The sequence below is a fragment of the Silurus aristotelis genome (assembly GCF_946808225.1).
Source record: "Silurus aristotelis genome assembly, chromosome: 6".
Lineage (NCBI taxonomy): Eukaryota > Metazoa > Chordata > Actinopteri > Siluriformes > Siluridae > Silurus > Silurus aristotelis.
The window spans coordinates 31,478,817-31,496,343 of record NC_139579.1 but is presented as its reverse complement, the minus strand read 5'-3'; the positions used below and the strand labels follow the sequence as shown (position 1 = coordinate 31,496,343).

Genomic DNA, 17,527 nt, shown 5'->3' with positions numbered 1-17,527 from the left:
AAATGTTTTTCTTTTACTCCGTTCCCTTAAACTGATGCCATTTTGGTGCAGTCATCATACACGATTTGTAAAAGGAGGTGGCAGCTTAGTGGTTGGAGTCACTGGGCTCTGGATCGGAGGGTCTCAATTTTAAATTCAAGCAACACCAATCTGCTACTGTTGGGCCCTTAAGCAAGGCTCTTTGTAGTTGTAAGTCTGGATAGGGACGTCTGCCAAATGGCATAAATAAAGAGAATTTTCTCTCTCCCTCTCACCCCTCTTCACTCTCTCTTTCTGTCGAGTTAAATATGCCCCTGAGGTACCAGTGACCAGTGTTCCTGTCCCTTTTTTTCTCTTCGGATCTGCATTCATTCCAACGCCCTAGCTCTGGATGGAGTTCTCTTCAATTGTACGTTTTTCCCTGATGAGCAAACTAGTTGTGAGGAAAATCTCCCTGAGTTGGCATGAGCAAGAACCCTTGAGAGGAACCAAACCACTCTGTGCAGCAGCGGATAGATCCACATCAACAGCCTTTAAGATCCATTAAGCTACTGAGCAACACAAGAACTTTGAGGATGGATTTGGACTGTAATTAATATCAACAGAATACTACAATGCCTGAGGACCACAGGTTGCATTCAATCACCTATCAACAATGAGGGAACTGTAATGAATGGACATTCGGCGCTGAAGCTGAGGATGGGGTCCCTTTTGAGTCTGGTTCCTCTCAAGGGTTTTTCCGCATGCCATGTCAGGGAGTTGTTCAATTCAATTTAATTCAATTCATTTTTTTTGTATAGCACTTTTTACAATGAACATTGTCTCAAAGCAGCTTTACACAGATAATGTGTTGATAGAAAATTAATATGTTCTTTTTAAGTATAAGTTTGTCCCTGATAAGTGATCCGGTGGCGACTGTGGCAAGGAAAAACTCCCCAGGATGTCATAATGAACAACCTTGAGAGGAACCGGACTCAAGAGGGAACCCATCCTCATCTGGGTTGCACCGAATGTGCATTTATTGCAGATATACAATGTTGCGGGGTGCAGTGATGATGTCAGAAGCAAACTGTATTCCTGAGTCAGTGTAGGAGACTGTTGACATTAACTACAGTCCAATCCATCCTCAAAGCTCCCGTTCTTACTCTGGTATTTCATGGAACCACCCAAGGCGTTGATGAGAAACTGTCCCAAGCTGCACAGAGTGGCCTTCAAACAAAGAGAACACTATCCAGAGTCAGGCTTGGACGAAGTGGGAAGATCTACGGAGGGGAGAGGGGCAGGAACAGTGGTCACTGGAACCTCAGGATCATGTTTAACTCGACTGAGAGAGAGAGAGAGAGAGAGAGAGAGAGGGAGAGAGAGCGAGAGAGAGAGAGAGAGAAGAGGGGTGACAGAAAGAGAGGGATATGGATTATTATGTGTCCCTATTGTTGTATGAAAGTTAGTACATTGTGCAGTTTGAACTCCAGCAAGACTGGCACAATAACTAAGAGGGAGAACCAGAAGGTAACACAGACATGAGGGATCTCTGGGATAGGAGACGACCCACCACACCACCGTCAACAAACCTGAGTGAACGTGTGAGAGTGAGGGGACGACAGCATACAAATATCCCAGTTCACCAAACACTCTATATCCATGTTCCCTCCAGATCTGCTCCTTTACCAAAGGAAAAATCTACTGATAAAAGACTTGACTAAATAAATAAGTTTTTAACCTCGAGTCCCGAACACTGGTTGGAAGGTTGTTCCATAACTGTGGGGCTTTATAAGAGAAAGATCTGCCCCTGCTGTAGTCTTCATTATTCAAGGTACCAACAAATAGCCTGCACCTTTTAATCTAAGTAGGCACGGAGGATCATACTGGTACAGAAGTTCACTCAGATACTGCGGCGTGAGAGCGTTAAGTGCTTTATACGTCAGTAGTAGTATTTTATAATCAATGCGAGATTTGATTGGGAGCAATGTAGATGATTAAAACAGGGGTGATGTGGTCATATTTTCTAGATCTAGTGAGGACTCTTGCTGCTGCATTCTGAACTAACTGAAGCTTATTTATGCACTAACTCCAACACCCATACAGTAAAGCGTTACAGTAGTCTAATCTAATAGTAACAAAAGCATGAACTATTTTTTCTGCCTCCTGTAATGACATCATATTTCTAATTTTAGCAATATTATATAAATAAACTTGTTAAACTAAGGTGAAAGAAGGCGATCCTGGTGATATTATTCAGATGAGCCTCAAAGGAAAGACTCGGGTCAATAATCACACCAAGGTCTTTGACTGCTGTACACGCTGAAACAAAAACACCATCCAGAGATGCTACGTAGTCGAAATGTTTACTTCTAGCTGCATGTGGTCCTAGTAAAAGTACTTATCATAAGTACCATCTTATGATAAGTACTTATCATAAGTACCATCTTATCCAAGTTGAGCAGAAGAAAGTTATCAAGCATCCACTGTCTAATGTCCTTTACACACTTCTCAACATTTTTAAGCTGATCTCTCTCATCTGGCTTTGCTGAAATATACAGCTGTGTATCATCAGCATAGCAATGGAAGCAAATACCATGTTTATGTATAATTTCACCCAGAGGCAGCAGATATAAATAGAAAAGCAGAGGGCCTAAGACAGATCCTTGCGGAACTCACCATTTACATCAACAAACTGATAGCGATCTGTCAAATAAGACCTAAGCCAGGAGAGAGCTGTTCCCTTTATTCCAACAACGTTCTCAATGTTCCAATTTGTTCCTCACCACTGGTAAGAAGCAAACTTATACATTCTTTTATATCCTCTTTATCTCTGTAAAGCTGCTTTAATACAATGTCCATTGTTAAAAGCTTTTACAAACATAAATGAACGGATTTGAATTGAATAAATATAAATGTAATATAAATGATAAGGGATCACGAAACCCGAATCCTTTTTGAAGCAAATCAAGTAGGTAATTTGTTTTACATGCAGAAATCCGAGCCAGATTGAAAACCCTCATGGGCATGTTGTTTTTAGGAAAATAAACAGGGTGGTGCATTATACAGGAATTACTGTTACTCCTACATGAATCATTTACTGAACCTTCTTCTTCTTCTTCTTTCGGCTGCTCCCATTAGGGGTCGCCACAGCGGATCATCCGTCTCCATACCACCCTGTCCTCTATATCTGCGGCCAACAGTAGCCCAATTTCCACCGGTACCCTGTCGGCTAACGATACCTGTGGCGGTCGTTGTTAACCCGGGCCTCGACCGATCCGGTATGAAATTCTCATTTGTGATCCGCATATTTGATTTGGCACATGTTTTACGCTGGATGCCCTATCTTACGCAACCCTCCCCATTTACCCGGGCTTGGGACCGGCACTAAGAGTACACTGGCTTGTGCAACCCTAATGGCTGGGTTTTTACTGAATTTACTGAACCGATGTCCTGGAATGTTTAATTTCCCGAATATCACAGCAGTTTTCCAACAATGACAAGTTTTATTTATTTAAAGAATGACACACCATACTTTTTAATCCGTTTAATATTACACTCACTAAAACATAAGATCCAGTTCTCACCTGTTGAAGCAACTAGAAACAGATGCTCCCTTTTTGGTTCTATTTTCTTAGTATACTATTATCACAATTACTTATCTGCTTATTCAATTCAATTCAGTTTTATTTAGCGTGTTTAACAGTGGACTTTGTCTCAAAGCAGCTGTACATCTGTTAAAGGGGTTACAAAGTTGTATAAAAGAACGTATAAGTTTAGTACCTATATATTTGTTCCTTATAACTGTTTATAAGTTTATTCCTAATGACCGAGCATGTGGTGACTGTGGCAAGGAAAAACTCCCTGAGACTGCATGAGGAAGAAACTTTACTCGATCATTACTCCAATATCCGTTCATCACAGTTCATCGTTGTCGAGGTGTGCTGCTCAGTGATCGGCGCTTATATGCAGAACTGTGCTCCTGAGCCTTTACGATGTTAATTACAGTCCAAATCCATCCTCAAAGTTCTTGAGATGCTTATTAACTTCGTGGAGCGTTTGGTTGTTCTTCCACAGCTTCACAGTGTGGCTTCCGTCAATTAGATCCAAAGAGAAGAAAGGGATAGGAACACTGGTCACTGGTACATAATAAATCATTGACAATCCAAGGACAACTTTAAAGTTTTTTTATACAACATTCTTTATTTAGATATGTAAAAAAATATATACACCAAATGTACAAAAAATAAAACAAGAATCATAACACAGATAGAAATCTGACCCAGTAGTCTGCATATCCATAATTAAAGTATTAGGCAAAACAGATTTCCATCATTTTGCTTTTCAGTGAAAACCCGACTCGACTCAGCGCTAACTCACTGGCGTTTTTGCCACGCCTCGATGAAAAGCAAACAATCCATCTTATAAACACTGGAGAAGAAAAATAAATCTGTTGTATAGCACCAAATGCACTTTCACATCAGTGCTCCAATGATCTGATTTTTTTTTTTTTGGATGTTCTGAAACCTCTTCGGCTCAGGTCCCTGGCAAGTCTGTGCAGGTCTGGAATGTTAAAACCCCCGCAGGTATATCTTCTGTAATGTAAAGCTGGATCTATGGGACTATTCTGTCTTTTCTGAAAAACAGACACCCGAGACACACGCTGATCAGCTACCACTTTCAGTAAACATGAATTCATCATCCAATTCATTCTCTCTCTCTCTCTCTCTTTATATATATATATATATATATATATATATATATATATATATATATATATATATATATATCCATTTGTTTGATTACTACCCTTGTTTTACGCTTGCATTGCGTTTCTAGTGTTCTTCCTGTCAGGTGCTGTTTTAATATAAATATAGAGCATTTTGAGGTAAATTTCTGTGTAAATACTATATAAATGCTCTATAAATAATGCACGCTCTGTAATAATAATAATAATAATATTTATTATTATTAGTTCTATTTTTAATATTAACATTTAGATAGCATTTCATTGTAAATTTATTATTCTATTTATTAATACTCATTATCTAATTTTTTTTTTTTTACATTTTAATGTATTATTCATATTCATATTCATATTATTATTATTATTATTGTCTCTCAGTGTTTGTCTCGGTGTTTATTTATTAGCTCTGAAGTGTTTTTCTTGATTGACAACACCACTCCCTGCTAATTTAAAGACAGGAATATTTAGACAGTAAGGAAAGTATAGCATTCTGCTTACTGTAAAGAGAAAAAGAAAACAATAAAACAATGTTCTCATTAAAGGAGTGACAAAATATACATTCTACTGAAGGGTGGGAAAAAAATCTCAACATTTGACCCTGATTCCTATGACGTCATGAAACTCATTGAAACCTTAACAGGAGTCAAAATGGTGTAAATCACTGTGTAAAGATATTAAAGTAAAATGCATCGAGAACCTCCCCAATGTAGATATTCTGAACCCTTCAGACGAAGTTTGAGAGACTTTTTCTTTTTGATTGCAGCCATGATGAATAATGAGGTCAATTCTGTCCTTGCAAGAACTTGTCTTTCTTCACTTCTGGAACAAGTTTTGAAGCATATCAATGTCCATTGGAAATAGAAGGTAAAAACAGGAACATTTAGAATGTTGGAGGGAGGGGTAGAAAAGAGTAAAGTATGAAAAGAGAAAAGTAGCAGGTGTTCAGAGTTGCACAGGAAATCCTTAATGGAATACAAAAAAAGTGCTTGGACAAAAGCAATTGATAAAAAGTCAGACAAAATAAAAACAAGCTACGACTGGAGAAGCTTTGATTTGACTCAATGAGACTCAAATTTAGCTTTGTGTAGTTACAAATCTCTGGAAATCATTTGGAACGATCCAAACATTGCGGCATTGCTAGTCTGGTGAGACCTGATCCGTCTGAGCTGTAGATCTTCTAATAAAGTGCTTCTGTCGATTGTTCTGTCAATTCAGGATGAATGAAAAAAGGCAAGGAAAAGAAGTTTGAAACTTGGGAATGGTTCTCTCAATGTTTTTCTTCAGCTTTTTCTCCTTCAGTGCATCTCTGCCTTGGAAAAGATTCCATCGCAAATGCTCCGAAGGTTTGTGGAGCCCAGTTTAGATTTCACCTTTCATCTTATTATTGTGCTCAAAGTGCATGGTCTTTGTCTATCTTTTTCCAGATGTGTGGATCTCACAGTTAGGCAAAGCTAAGGTTAGGAGCCGAAGCCCTCATGTAATTAGCTTTGTAATCCATAGATGGGACACCTAGCTTGTTCTTGTTCTTGTAATGTGGTTTGGTGTCCAGGTCTTGCAAGGGCAGCGTGCAGTTGCTATCCTGGTACCGAGGCCTGTACTGAGGTGCAGATCGCTCCGGATGTCTTCTCATCCGCTTAGTACAGCTTGAGATGCGCTTAGCCAGGAGATAAAAGATCTCACAGATGTTGAGGACGATGCATATGGCTGAGGCACCTACCATGAAGTAGGTGAACAGCTTCTTTTCGGTGGGCCGGCCGATGTAACAGTCTACCACATTAGGGCACGGAAAGATTTGACACTTGACGACTCGCGGCAGATGAAAGCTATGGTAGATGTGGTGGAGGATGTAGAGGAAGGCCACCTCGATACCTGTCTTAACGAAGAGACTGATTAGGTAGGTCCACCAGAGGCCACCGTGTTTCTTTCCTGTATCATCGTAAAGCTTGGCGTCCGGTCCATGTTTGGCACGGTACTTGCGTTCTCGTTCGTCACGGTACTTCACGTGCATGACCACAAGGAGTGAAGGGCACGTGACAAAAATGAGCTGCAGCGCCCACAGGCGAATATGTGAGATGGGGAAGAAGAAATCGTAGCATACGTTGGCGCAACCCGGCTGCCTGATGTTACAGTCAAAGTCTTTCTGGTCGTCACCCCACACCCGCTCTGCCGCCACCACGTACACCAGGACACGGAAAACGAAAACCACCGAGAGCCAGATGCGACCGAACGCCGTCGAGTACTTGTTTACCCCGCTAAGGAGGGCCTGGAACGTCTTCCAGTCCATTGCTCTGACTTCTGGGTTTCCTAATTCCCAAGGTACCTTTGATGCTTGGCTTTTCCTTCACACTGCTTGATCTCTTTTTTTGTCAGAAAAAGTGGTCAGTCGTGATGCTTTTTATCAGCTTTCAGTATTTATTTCTTCTGATGATGTCTCCTCAGTGCAACCTGGGAAAAAAAAACATATAGATAGAAGATCAGAAGTAGGTATGGAATTGGTTAGAATAGAAACAGGTAAAAAATTGACCACAACTTCCCCGAACCAAAAGAAACACACACACACACACACACACACCATTCTTCCTATTATAAACAATACCATCCAGCCAACTAGCTAGCTGAAACAAGTTATATGGAAATTGCCATTTCAACCATATATGTTACAGTTACACTGTGGCACGAAACAATCATCTAGGACTCTACATAAAGTGCACATCTGCAACAATCCAAGACATGGAGATGCCAAACGTAGTGCCATTGCAGCACCAACCAGTACAGTAGATGAGTTACAGTGAAAATGTTTGCATGTAATAAATACTGAACATAAAAAATATTAGTTAGAAGATATTTCAAAGTTTGAATCAATTGTCAGTTTGATGCTACATTTTTTTTTTGGTTTTCTTGGAATTATACCTCAATGCCATCATTGAGACCAAGAAGGAAATCAAATAACGACGTGTACGCTCACACATTTCGGGGTTTCAACAACAGAAATCAGAGCTAAAGGGATCAAGAAATGGATTATACCTGCGAAAAACAAATGATCTACTACACTTTTTTAAATTCAAGTTTTACAAAACTATATAAATGATCATTGTATCTTTAATATATATATTTATACATATACATATATAGCTGTGGTCATTTATATACATATAAATATACGTATAAATATATATATATATAAATGCATGCGGTTGATCATTTGAGCTGAAATCCTGAAATATAAGAGCGTATATTTCAGGATCAGGATTCTTTACCTCTTGGTCTCGATGAAGGCGTATATAAAAGCTCATGCAGATCTTAATGACTGACTTTTGTCGTCAAACCAGTTCATCTTTGTAATCGAATTGCATAAGAACGAACCATGCATTAAGATTTCCACACGCTGATCCTTTGAACAAAAAAGCCTTATTAAAGGAGTTTTTTATTATTAATGTTAAACCAAAATCATCTTTTTTAGTCCTCGATGTTTCTAACTAACTTTATATAAAGTGTCTATCCAGACAAAAACACGTCAAACACTGAAAGTGTGTATAAATCATGTTTAACATGGGTCACATTTCCATTAGAAAAGCAAAACTTTGGTGTAGATGTGTCAGTTGTGGTTTTCTAATAATTTTTTTTAATCATGTTTTGTTCTTACACATGATACATATAAAGTACATAGATATTAATGTATAATTTGTCTCAATATAGTGTTGGAGGAAGTCAAATAAAACCAAAGAATCAATATAGAAAAATATTTTTTTGCTTGTTTGTTTTGTCTGTTCGAGTTTTTTCAGTGTTTGAGTTGTTTATATGTTTTCACAACAAATATTTAGTTTAATTCTTGTTATAATAAAGTTCAATAACACCCATGACTCTAATGATAAGAGTGAGTTATTAAATATCTCTGATGTTTATTTTCTATTTTCTTAACAATGTGTTTGTCTGGTCTTCCTACTACTTCTTGAACAGAAGTGAACACACACACACACACACACACACACACACACACGCATGTAGAAAAAATTTATCTAAAACTCTACTCACTTCGTTATAATTCCAGTTCAGAGTAAAAAAAGAAACCATTTTTATCCCAGCTCGGGGTTATGGCTGTGAATTGTTCAGATCTCGGGCAACCTGAAGCTAAAAAAAAAAAAAAAAAAGGATCTGCATCATTTTGTGAGGGTGGAGTAAAAACCTTCTCCTAACTTCTGCACTTAGAAAAGTTGCCAAATGTCCACTTTTCCCTCCACCCACACATTTTCACAACTGGATATACACTTATGATAACTAACATACAGAGGTTGCCAGATTGGAGTAATCAACCTACAGCCAAATTTTTTATTTATAATAAATTCGAAAAATGTATTTATTATATATATTTATTAAATTATAATTTATCTAATTAAATATATGTGTATATATATATATATATATATATATATATATATATATATATATATATATATATATATATATATATATATATATATATATACAGTACAGACCAAAAGTTTGGACACACCTTCTCATTCAAAGAGTTTTCTTTATTTTTATGACTATGTAAATTGTAGAGTCACAAAAGTGTGTCCAAACTTTTGGTCTGTACTGTATATACGTATGTATGTATATGTATAAATGTATATATATAATATAAATTTTTTGCATTTTCGGTTTTACTCCACCCTCACAAAATGATGCAGATCCATTTTTTTTTTGGCTTCATGTCGCCCGAGATCTGAACAATTCCCATATATATATATATATATATATATATATATATATATATATATATATATATATATATATATATATATATATATATATATATATATATATATAAAACTGGAATATGTGAAATTGTACATTTCCATTCAGGATTAGTAAAGTCCTCTTTAAAAACATCTGTATGATTTTACTGTGTTATAAAATAATCCACAATCCTGATCATGTCTAAAACAAGATAACATTTGATATATTGTTTGAGTTCTATGAAATTTAAGTTAAACTTTTATAATTCACGGTTCTTACATTTCTTTTAGAAAATCTTTTTTTTCAATTAACATACTCATACAGGACAAAATAAAATCATATCATATAATTTTTTCCTTATACCTTCTCAGGGAGTTTTTCATTGCCACTCATTAGGAATAAACTTATAGGTAGTAAATCTATTTATTTTTGTAAAGCTGCTTTGCGACAATGTTCATTTCTATACAAATACATCTGAATTTCATTTAATTTAATATATTTTGCTAAACTCAGTTGAGAACTCTTTTGGAGTTGTTTGATGAATCAGTCGGTTAACTGCCTATGATGAAATCAAAGTTGAATTTTAATAGTTAAGCATGAATTTTGCATTTAACAGGAAGTAGAATGAAAAGAAAAAGGTGTGATTTCTTGTCTCATTACCATTTTCCTGAAGCATTATTTCCTCTTCCTCCTTTATATCTTTTTCTATCAGTAATCAGTAATTCCCCAATGATAGCGATTTTAATTTATATAAAAAAAACATTTGTTAAACTTCTATAAAAACAAGTCTCTCATTATAGCGGTCATCATAACCTTTCATTCCCTTGTAACCAGTTTTCCTTTTTTTCCCCAATAAAAGTTATTAAGACAAAACAACTTCATATTGTAGAGAAATCAGGTAACGTAAACTGATCTGTGGCATGACGTCAAGAAACGTACAGCTTTATCTCTGATTATTACAAAACACTGACAATGGAGACTCTTTCACAACGTTCATAAAACAGGTACCTGTATCAATCTGTGAAGCTCTGATTTGCATCATAAACAACATTATAGACAATTAAAAAACTTCTGACCAATCAGAATGAAGAATTTACCCACATTTGAAAGTAAGTCATGATATGTATATTGATAATATAACCTTTATCCTCAAATTTGGAGACACATCATTGGGTTTGGCTGTGGTGGCTCCGGGATATTGATCAGAAAGTCGGGGGTTCAAGCCCTGGTATTGCCAAGCTGCCAAGGCCCTTAACCCTATGTTCTCCCAGGGCTCCATATCATGGCTAATCCTGAATTTCACTGTGCTGTAATGTATATATGACAAACAAAAGCTATTCTATTCTTCTATAAATGTGGAATGTCCAACTTTTGTCCAAGATCTTCCATTCAAGCCGATGTAAAGCATATCTTCATGGAACTGGCTTTGTCATGCTTGAACAGTCTGGGTTTACTTATATATTCTAGGCAGCACATTGCAGCCTAAAAATTATAAATAAAATACATTTCTTATTGCATTGTAAGGAACATTGTGCCCAATTATTTAAGTGAAAGATACTAAAGGTACCAGTGAGTGAATCCAAGTTATACATAAAATAAATAATGTGCAATTAGCGTTTTGTTTTTGCAGTAAATGTGAAAGTGCTGATCTCGTTCTCAAAACTGAAAACTGTTAATAATAAACGTAAACAGGATTACGATCAGATGTTTCGAATCTTGACGAGAAGCCAAGTTGTTTCGATAAACCCAACAACAATAATGTTCTCCTGTTCGACGGGTTTTGGGAAACAAATCTCATGAGCAAGCTTTGTCTAGACTTGCCCCGAACTTGCACACGAGGAAGACGTGCACTGAGTATTAAAAATGTGCCAGCTGTTTGATATCGTGATCTTAGAGACCTCATACTTTTCGGAACAATCACTGGTTAAAAGTACGGCTTCGGTTTTCTACCTTTTGTGGAATGAATATACGAGCGTTTCAGTTCACATTTCTCAACACAATAGAGAGACTGACTTCTTATATTGTTCTGTGATGCTTGAAAAGACATAAGGTTACTATACTTTTTACTTTTAATGCATAACAGACCTTTTATTGAAATGAAGGAACCATATTTTTCAAGCAAATGTGAGTAAAAGTCGAGTAACAAACACATTCATACTTCACTTTCATGCAACTAAAGTTCATGACCTTCTGAATCCTCCTTACAATCAGAGCTATTCAATTCAATTCAATTATTTCTATAGAACTTTTAACAATGGATGTTGTCCCAGAGCAGTTTGTTTTTCAGAAATGTATGTCCAACTCCCCAAGGTGGTATGAGGAAGAAACTTTGAGAGGACAGACTCAAAAGGAGACCCGTCCTCATCCTCAAAACCCAATTTCAATTCATTCTTGACTTCAACTGTTCACCAATTAAAAATCTTTCAAAAATTTTTCATGGTAATTGAGACCATTGTAGAAGAACGTTTTATTTTAATTAAAGCCCAATTCCTATTAGGAAGCACTGAAATGAAAATATAATAGGCGTAGTCGAAAGGGAAAACAGTTCGGGTGTGTGCGTTTTATAACTGACGGAAATAAAGTGTTTAAAATGATGCACAGGGGAAAAATTGTTAATATTTAATCTATAATTTGATCGTTTTTTTGTTTACATTTTTTAAACAATCACTTAAAAAAAAATATATATATATATATATATATATATATTTACATATTCATATTTATTCAAGACACCAAAAATATATAGATTGTAGACTCATTGTCATGTCATACTTATGTTTTTTTTTTATATTTATTTAAAAAATATATTTTTTCATTTTCGAAAAAAACGTTAGCGCTTCCTTTCTTTATACATACACGTTTTATGTCCGTGTATTCGATTCTTTTCTACGTACGCCGTTTAATTTTTTCTGAATTCTTACCTACATAAACAGCCACGTGTACTTAGAACCCAGCACATTGTAAGTCATGCATTTATATATGCAGTGCCCCCCCACACCCCATCAAAGGCCTCCACTCCCTTCCTCAGGAAAAAGAAGAATTTTGTCGTCTCCACGAAAACACAGCCGTAACCATCTCTATGCGCCAGGCTGACTCACCACAAAAACCTGCTCGGTTCCAAAACCACACATAACTGAGGGAGTGGCAAAAATGACTCTTTGCTGGAGCTCAGGCTGTATGACTGGCGTGTAATATAGTGTAGGAACATGTGCTTTTTAAGTCTGAGATATTCAGATGTCCATGCAAACTTCTAATATCTATCATGAAAGCACTTGCATTGGTACGCATTGGTATGAATCTGAACCTGACTGTTTCAGACTGAGAAAATATTTATGCCTTTAGGGAGAGGGAGTGCGTGCGGAATGGGTTTGTTTGTGTATCCTGGAGAACAGCAGTGCCATGAACATGTTGAAATCATGGCTATGGCAAAAAGGAAAAAACAAGGCAGATATTAACATAACAGGAAGGCCTTCTAGACGAAGGTCCGAGAGCTAGAGACTGGAGGGTTCACAATGTTAAGCTCTAAAGCTGCTGATTATAAACGGTTCATTGCTAAATTGGGGATTTTCAGAAAATGTTTACGGTACTGATGAATGTTTATTCTCTAGGATTAAAAAAAGAGAGACCGGTACAACGCACACCATGAAGGGTTCTTGGGTTCGTCTCTATGGAGAACCCATGGAGTTAATCTTTTGGAGTTTAAGATAAAAGCCTACTACAGTGTTTCTAGTTATGAAAGGATTCAGGAACATAAAACTTATCCGTCCTTCAGAAGCCAAATGCAAGTCAACAAGTTAAAATAAAACCCCAATTCCAACAAGTTGGGACGCTGTGTGAAATGTCAATATAAACAGAATGCAATATTTTGCAAATCTGATAAACCCATATTATATTCACAATAATACATAGAAAACATATTAAATGTTTAAACTGAGAATAAATACCATTTTAAGAAGAAAATGAGGTCATTTTGAATTTGATGGCTGCAACACGTCTCGAAAAAGTTGCGACAGGGCCACGTTTACTACGGTGTAACATCACGTCTTCTTTCCGTATACATTTAGGTAGGGAGGAGACCAGTTGCTCTGGTTTTGTTATGAAAGGAATGTTGTCCCATATATGTCTGATACAACATTCCAGCTGCTCAACGGTTCTGGGTGTCCTTTGTTGTGTATTTCTTTTTTGAAATTGGGGAAATGTTTTGACAAATGCCAGTCATCTACAATGAGTTAAAATACTTAAAGGTTATAAATAAAGGTCCCCAATGAGAAATGGCTCTACTGAGAACCTCTGCAACAACTACTGAAATGAATTAGAATAAAAAAAGTTTGAAAGTTCTTCATGAAAGCCTTCAACAGTGTGTCTGAATGTGAAATTGTTCAGGAACATTTATCTTTCCGAAGATTTCTTCAGGAATCTTTTTCCTGAATTAAAATGTTTAAAGGATATAAAGTTTTCCAACCAGAAATAGCTCCAAGTAGAACCTCTACAAAAACTGTTGAAGGACCTTATTGTGGAAATGAACATCACTAAAGATAAGTGGCTTTTGAATCCATTTGTTATTTTAAATCGTACCTATCCAAAAAAAAAATCAGTAAAATAACCTTCTAAGTTAATTTGTGAAGACGTTCTACAACAAATATAGAACCTTCAGACATTTTAGCTCATTTGTGGTGAACTAGATTTGTTCTTACTTTGAAATAAAGGTTCCAAGCAGGGTGTTTGGAAAAGTAATTCAAGAAGAGGTTCAAATTTAAACAGTCTCTGAACATGTAAAGAAACAACTTTTGAACAAATATACCATTAAAATTTAAAAGGTTTGAAAGTTCAATAAATGTTTGACAAGTTTCCAAAGTAGAACCTCTTCAAGAAGATAACAATATTCTAACCAGTGACCTCCTGAGAAAACTTATAAATAATGAGAGTTGAAGTTTTGTATGAAAGGCTCCAAAATAATGTTCACTAATCAACATCTTAATAAAAACTCGTACCTATTTAAAGAACTTGTGTGGAACCTTATTTTCTTCTTGTTCATTTGTACTAAAAGAAAATTTACTTGGTACCCTTGAAACTTTATTGCTAATAAAGTTCACGTTAAATGAGTTTAAAAGGAACGTTTTTCAATCATTGATGTTTCCTGGTAAAACATATTCAGTAAAATATGCCATATCTAATGGAGGAACTTGTTAGGAAGCTTATTTCTAATTTTTAAGGTGCACACTTATATACAGTAAATGGTCCATACCCAAGTCTTTGGTACGTTTTGCAACTCCAAACAGTACAGTTTGGTATGTTGTATTTTTACGAAGCTGTGAACCTGGTGAAGGTCTTCAATCAGAAATAAAGTGAGCAGTAAGGTAAAGTCTGGGACAAAGAGATGCAAGGACAAAAGGAGACAGAGAAAGTAGGACAGAGGGAGTTAAAAACTTGCTCAGCCAGTAAGTTGTATAAGGTGTCCCTGTTTTGCTTGTCCGCACATGTCTGTGCAAACCAACCCTCATGAAATAGAGGGAAGTTGTTTAGAAGGAACAGTGTAGTTTAAGGTGTGTGAGATAGTTTGAGAAATTTCCTGCTATGATATAAATGTTACTAGAAGTTTGGTACTTATTATTAGAAGGATGTAAATTCCACACTTTAAAGCTTACTGTGAGATTTAGACGTGGGGTCTGCAATCTTGATGAAGAACTTGTTGTTTGCCATGGTAACGGCAGGGTGTGCCACGAGTTAAAATTTCATAACTTTCACATTGAAAGAAAAAAAAGCGGGTGTGCCACGTTTCAGTCTGATCTGTAGATTAAGAATATGGGCTTGCAGATTTGTTCATCTCCTCTGGAACAGATTGGATTTGTCTAATTAATTGCTGAACAAGCATATGGATACAGCTTGCAGCAGTATTTTTGAAAAGCTCCAGCTTGTTTTTTTGGACAAAAAAACCCGTCCACACCTCAACTGAAGTGGTGCTGAATAAAGAAGTTGTCAGTTTGATGGAAAGGAATGAAAAATAAAGCTTAAGGAAGATTAAGGAGGATTATGAGGAAGTTAGAAATCTAGTGTAAAATGATGTTGATGAGGTTGGAAAGCCCCAGTAATTCGATAGTACAGTGTAATGTTTTGGGGCAAGATTAATATAAACATGCCTTATCTTAATTTACTTGATCACTACACTGAAACATGGTGGTGGCAGCATAATGCTATGCGGATGCTTTTCTATCTTTAGGACCTAAGTTTCTTGTCAAGGTTGTATGCAGAATAGATGAAGCAAAATACATGAGTTTCACTTCAGTGGGATAAGAAAACTTTACCTTTCAGCAGGATGATGGTCCGAAATCTCGGTACGTGTGGTGAATAACAAAAGGGAAAAAGTTATATAGTGGCCAAGTCCAAATCTAAATTCCACCCAAAATCTGTGGGAACCTGAAGTAATTGTGAAAGAAGTGTTCAGAGATTATATGAACTTCACCAACCCTGACACACTTACACTTGTGTAAACCAAGTGGAGGATGAAGTACACAAACCGTGTACTTGAGTTAAAGTGGAAATACACTCGGTAAAATATTACCCCAGTAAATGTAATATTGTGTGGGGAAAGTATTTGCCTTTAAATGTACTTAAGTATCCAAAGTACTATGATTTATTACGACTAGAATGTTCCCCAGTTTACGTGAAAAGACTCGAATGTGACTCTCAGCACCCTGCTCTATTAATAGAATGTCTCAAACACTGATTTCTATTACAACTATCATGAACCCAAAACCTTTTTATTTACTTATAAAAATGAGCTCAAATCAGGTCACGTGTGTTGTGGTGAGTTCAAATCTGGAGTTTGTTCATCATTTATTTCTCTCGAAATGTTCTGCTTGATGCTGACTGTTTTTACAAAATGTAGTTGAGTTAAAAAATACGATATTTAACTTTGAAATGTAGTGAAGTAAAATCTCTTCAAATGTAAACACTTCAGTAAAGTACAGTTCAGGAAAAGCTACTTAAGTACAATAACGAATAACATTTTCTTTCTTACTGTCCACCACTGTGAAAACCTGCCCGTACGATTCTGTGCTTTGTGAACATCTCATTCCACATTTAGTCCCCATTTGCTGTTTTAATAACCTCCACTCTTCTATTAAGATGTTCGTAGGTGTTAGTAGGTGTAGCCTGTAGGTGAGATGAGGAGGTTTGTGGGGGCAGTCAGCATTCATATTCATCATGTTTCCAACCCATGGAAAGCAGATCTTCATTGAGCTGACTTTGTGCACAGAAGCATTATCATGCTGGAACAGTTTTGGGTCTCCCAAGTTCTCATGAAGGGGAAAACTTCATGCTACCAAACAGTTTGGGGGAAAAATGAGTCACACTCGAGTGATGATTGAATTGCAGACATTTCACAACGATAAACAATATTTTCCCACCAAATTCCTGTGGTAAAAGAGGAAGAAAACACTCAGATGAATACGTAAAAATGATCACCTGTACAATGTTGTGGTATCAGTATCTCTGCTTCATCAGCTCTTTCGGACACACACACACACACACACACACACACACACACACATACACACATACACACATACACACATACACACACACACACACACACACACACACACACACACACACAATTTTGGCGAATTGAACAGGATAACAACATCACACGTGATTAATAAAGTACAAAATGAATTTAATTGAGATGTAAATGCGGCATTTTCGGGGCACACACGGTAAACTGAGAGGAATGTCGGGAAGACGGACACCAAACAGAGGAAATCTACAATGAGGTCGGTTTACATTTACGCTTTTGAGCGCCAAACTAAAACAACATCTGGAGGATTTTCTCAACAAGGTTTTTTTTTTTATTTTTTACACAGATCAGTCCTTGTACACCCCCCCCAAAACACACACACACACACACACACACACACACACACACACACACACACACACACACACAACCCATAGAATTTTTTCCTAGTTACCACAAGGCACATAATCCCCTGAGATCCTACAGCTTGTGATATAAGTATATATAAAATATATAAAAGACAATCAAAAACATACATGGTTTAACCAAGGAAGGTGAATTATGTAATA

At 36.5% G+C, this 17,527-nt stretch overlaps 1 protein-coding gene across 2 annotated transcripts; it reads right to left on the bottom strand.

The window, feature by feature from the left end:
- Positions 1-4,134: 4,134 nt before the first annotated feature.
- gjb3 (gap junction protein beta 3) lies at positions 4,135-8,894 on the bottom strand. 2 transcript variants are annotated; one of them, XM_083544921.1, is made up of 2 exons: positions 8,738-8,894; positions 4,135-7,150 (listed from the first exon to the last, which is right to left on the bottom strand). In XM_083544921.1, exon 2 carries the CDS (start codon positions 6,987-6,989, stop codon positions 6,147-6,149), a length of 843 nt encoding a protein of 280 aa, XP_083401047.1. In that variant the 5' UTR covers positions 6,990-7,150; positions 8,738-8,894; the 3' UTR covers positions 4,135-6,146. The 2 variants fall into 2 exon arrangements, with proteins under 2 accessions (XP_083401047.1, XP_083401048.1); XM_083544922.1 differs by lacking the exon at positions 8,738-8,894 and adding an exon at positions 7,963-8,501.
- Between the last annotated feature and the right edge of the window lie 8,633 nt (positions 8,895-17,527).